Raw genomic sequence first — 5,094 nt, forward strand, 5'->3', positions numbered from 1 at the left:
ATATTTTAACTTCATGTTTACTCAAAACAATAATGGATAATAAATGGAACAACTATTTACTGTAAATCAAACATAACCCAATTACACACTAAGAATTCAAATATGTGTGAAAAACAAACATAAAGTCACTTATTAGTCATTCTTGACTTATCTTCTAAGTTACAAATTAAGAAAATACAATTATATATAATATAGTATGCTAGCTAGGGTCATGAGGTTGACCAAGCAACAATATATACCATTTTATTTTCCCTCGATCTACTGAATTAGTCCCTAGCTATAAACAAAGTTCATTTCATTTTTATTTTCTTTGGGCAATCAATAGTTATTTACATACAATATATATATATATATATATATATATATATATATATATATATGATATTAATTTCTTGCTCCATGCTATGAATAGAGTGAAAAAAGGGCAAGAAAGGAGTGAAATTATGGTAGATGAAATTAAAACTATGTCCAAAGAGGAAGAAGATGTAATTCTTCCAGGATTTCGATTTCATCCAACTGATGAAGAGCTTGTTGGGTTTTATCTACGACGCAAAGTTGAAAACAAAAGAATCAACATGGAACTCATCAGACACATTGATATTTACAAATATGATCCTTGGGATCTTCCAAGTAAGTGTATAAGCATTTCACTACCAATGCTAATATCACTCCATATTAGTTTTATCGTGCTAAATTTTCGTTGGTAGCTAGCTAATAATTCTTTTTTTTTTTTGGTTGATAAATTAGTGATGAAATTTATTAAAGGTGTTCAAAAATAATGGTGTGTGGTTGTCAAAATAAAAGTGATATTTGGGGTTTAAACTAGAAACTCCTTCATTCAAATAGCTAGACACACATTACCACCGCGTCAAAGACATAGATTTTGTCAAGGGCGTCAAACTTTTTATATATATATATATAAAACATAATTTTCCAACCAAGGGTGTCCAATAGTTGTGGCTACGCCATTGTTTGCTGGTGGGAGGTGTAAGATATCACATGAAGTTAGTGTTAGGTTGTGAAGTTGTTTACGCGGTTTAACCTCCGCGGTGAGGTTGCCAAGGGATTATGGGGGCGGGAGCCCCCCATCCGAAGGAGGGGTTCGGTGCAGCGCCCCGACCTAAATTTTAGGCTGTACAATTTATTATCTGTAATCAAAAATACTCTGATTTATCAATATATATACCCTATCGCCGTAGAAGTTTACTCACGGGGTGTTACCACGAAATATTGGTTTGTTTCTTTCTCTCTCTAGATCTCTCATGTTTTTCTGTTGAAAGTTCTTGTGTTCTTAATTCATCAAGTGTGTGTGCGTGGATTCGATCCTAACAGTTAGTCGAGATATGGTCAAGCTGACCCAAAACACTACGATCATAATCTCATTAATTCGTTATTTACGTTATGATCTAGGTAATATAGAAGTCTCCAAGTAAACAAAAAGAAAATTGTGGATACCCCAAATCCCATTTAAATTACCTCCTCCATTTTAATAATTTTTGGTGTGTGTTGTTAATTTGGATCTCATTAGTCATAAGTATATTTTATTATAGGAAATACTATTATTTTTCCTCATAATTTGCGTTAGGAGTTGGTTAATGGATCCTGGGCTACTTACCTTAATTAAGAATTTAGGTTGAGTTCATTTGAAGTCCTTTTTGTTGGATGTTATATGGACGAATTAATACTCATCCGTTGGCTTTTGCTTATTAGATTTGGACTTATACACATTCCTTATAAACTAAAAATAAAAAATTGAATGAAGGACACACACAAAAAAAAAAAAAAATACGTGTATTGTATTTTTGTTGTTTTTTACATATATATTTTTGTTGTTTTTCAATATGATAAAATTAACATGTAAAATTGTCTTTTTTGCTTCAGAATTGTTTATTATGCAAGTACAATGATAAAATTTGTAATCATATTTTTTCAACAATCTAAGAAAAATTAAATCACAAAGTTGGTCTGATAGTACTAAAAATAATAAACGATTTCGAAGCAAAAAAGATAACTTTACATGTTAAATTTATCATATTAAGAAACAACAAAAATACATATGTAAGAAATAACAAAAATAAAACACAAAAGTATTACGTAAGGTAAAAAACGTAAAAAAAAATTTAATGACGTGAATTTGCGCCTTACAAGACTCATAAATTTTTGAGCCTTATAAGACTTGTGAATTTTTTAGCCTTACTTTTAAAGCCCTATAATAACACAGTTAAAAAAAAGTAACAAAATATTACCCTTTTAATATCAAAATCTATTGAGTTAGGTCTTTTGAAAATTTCAAAAATTTTATTGCCCTTTGAATTCCGGACTTATAGAGAGAGCTTGTATACAAAAAAGTAGCCAATAATAAATACTAGGAGCTCATAACCACCTTTTAAGTAAAATTAATTTTATAAATTAAATATTAAATAATTATAGGATAAACGTAGAAGGAAAAACAATTCATATATTATTCCATCCATTTTAATTTGTATGGTTGATTTAATTGGGTATGGAATTGAAAAAAAAAGAATTAAAATGTATGACCTTAGTCATGAATATAATTATAAAATCATATAATTAAAGACAAAACTAAAAGTAGAAAACAAATTATTTCTCCTATAAGAACATACTTTTTCCATTTCAATTTACGTGGTATTATTTGACTTGCCATAAAAAAAATTTTAAAAAAAGAAAGATTTTTAAATTTGTGGTTTAAATTATATATGCAATTATAAATCATTTCTTTAAGAATAAAAAAAATTATTTTTAATTATAAAAAAAATTGACCTTCTTTTCCAAACAAAAATATATTATATAAATTGAGACAAAAAATATATATACTTTTTAACAGATAAATAAAGAATAATATCATATAATAGAACAAAAAGTAAAGGTATTTTGACGAATATAGTGCAGTGGATGATGTTGCTTCTCTCTTAATCAGGAGTCTCGTTTTTTAGCCTTATGTGATAAAGAATGCTTCCTTCCAATAAAATATTAACAATCAGATTTTAATATATATATCAGACATCGAATGAAACAAAAATGTTAAGGTTTGAGAATATGGACAACTTCCATGTTCATGCTGAGATCATAAGACGTTAGAAAGTGGCATATTGGTGAACATTGAAATTTATAGAAGATTTTCTTCCATAGTTCTCATGTATAAGAATGTGAATTCACTTTTGTCTTTCTACAAAATCAATTTGTTCATTTCCAATTAACATCTTTTAAGCTTTTTTCGAACGAAACTATTTTTATAAATAATTAAAACGTCTTATAGAAGTCTTTACTAAGAATTTTTAAATTAACCTGTTGTTATAGAAAGTGATAGAATATAGATTGATACATTTTGGAGTTATTGGGGACCTGATTTTGGTTGACTTTGTCCTGCAATTATTTAGACCAATAATTAGCATACACACATTTCTCAATTATCTTTGTTGACCATATACCTAGTTAGCTAATCAAGCACTACCACTTAATTTGAGAGTATATATGCACTCACAATATATTAGTTACATTAACTTATAACATGTAATTAATTTTTTATTATAAATATCAATTATATACATACATAACGTAATTCATCCCATTAATGAAAAATACATCGATTAATATGGTAAACTACACCCTAGTATATTTAGCCATATTATATTTGAATTTTATTCCGAAAAAAGTGAATAATTCTCTTAAATAAATTTGTGAGGCGTTTCATAATTAATTGCAACGATTAATGACGATATTTTTGCCCCAAAGGACAGCCTTGGGTAGTTCAATTTCTTTGGAGATGCAAGATAAAATTTAAAAGGGGTTGATTAATGAAAAATCTATCATCTCCCTATGTTTATCTTATATATTTGATACAAATTCATAAGGCAAAAATGTAGATGAACTTGGCAAGTGAATTGATGATATATGTGAGTATATGTGATCATCTCATCTAAAAATTTAATCTATTAAGTAAAATATGTATTGTTTTTGGCATAATACTTAAATATGTCATTTAACTTGACTTAACTGACATTTATACAATCCAATTATAAGTGTGCACAAGACACACATCCTATATGACGTTCTTACGTGACAATTTACGTCCTATATGGTATCCCACGGATGGACGTGAAAGTTACATTGTATTTTTAAGTAAAATGATACTTTAAATGGTTAAATAACACATTTTGGACACCTTTGAAAAACAAAAAGGTTTCTTAGCTTAGTGGTTTTAGTCGTTTAGCTCAAGCTAAGTCCTTTGCAACCTGATGTGCGCGGGTTCAACTCCTATGTTTTTTATTTTTGATTTTTTTTCTTTTAAAAATTTAAATAAAATTTAAATGTAATTATTTAATTCAAAGTAAATTAGCAAATCCTATTTATTTGTTTATACCATAAAACTATTAAAAGTGAAAAGACTTCATATAGAATCTCTTTTAATATATCTCATTTGATTCTACTCTTTATTTTTCATTTCTTGTTGTTAGTCATTAGAAGTTCGTGAAATTTTGAAGCATAAAAGTGATTTCACTCTAAACTGGATTTTCTCTTCTTTTTTCTTTGTCGGTTTACTTTCTATCAAATAAACGTGAACATTAAAGCTAAAAATATTATGTAGTTTGATTTTAAATTTTTTGATATATTTTTTATTTAAAAAATTAATCATTAATGTTGCATAGTTTAAATTACAAAATCTAAGTGCATTCATTCATTAATATTTTTTTCCCTATAAAATTTTTGGACGACCTTCATAAAATTTCTAATTATATCACTGATCCCACGTGTATAAGACAATATATAATGTGTTTTTCTACTTGTTCAATTCTATATAAGTTTAAGTGTCTACTTGTGTATACCCAAAGTTAATAAGAGGACATCTATATATTAGTAAAAGCCAAACTGTTATTTGTAGTTTTGATGATTTGACAAACTTAGGGACCTCATAAAGGTACCGGGTTTTCTACTTGAGTATTGCAGGTGTCTTGTTTGAAGAATTGCAGATGAAACAAAACCAGGGACCTAGTAGAGGTACCAGGCTCTCGTGAGAGTGAGCCAGTCGACTGCCAGCTGGAGATAGTACAGAAAGTAGGTGCACACTTCCCGATG

General features: G+C 28.2%; 1 protein-coding gene across 4 annotated transcripts in view; it reads left to right on the forward strand.

The window, feature by feature from the left end:
* The first annotated feature begins 376 nt into the window (after positions 1-376).
* LOC107019987 (transcription factor JUNGBRUNNEN 1-like) overlaps positions 377-5,094 on the forward strand; it is a 16,629-nt gene continuing 11,911 nt past the window's right edge. For all 4 annotated transcript variants that reach the window (XM_027917040.1, XM_015220334.2, XM_027917041.1 and 1 more), the window contains exon 1: positions 377-630. In XM_027917040.1, coding sequence (XP_027772841.1) covers positions 405-630 — 226 coding nt within the window. In that variant the 5' untranslated portion in view covers positions 377-404. The remainder of the gene's footprint in view (positions 631-5,094) is intronic.

Source organism: Solanum pennellii, chromosome 5 (assembly GCF_001406875.1).
Source record: "Solanum pennellii chromosome 5, SPENNV200".
NCBI classification, from domain to species: domain Eukaryota; kingdom Viridiplantae; phylum Streptophyta; class Magnoliopsida; order Solanales; family Solanaceae; genus Solanum; species Solanum pennellii.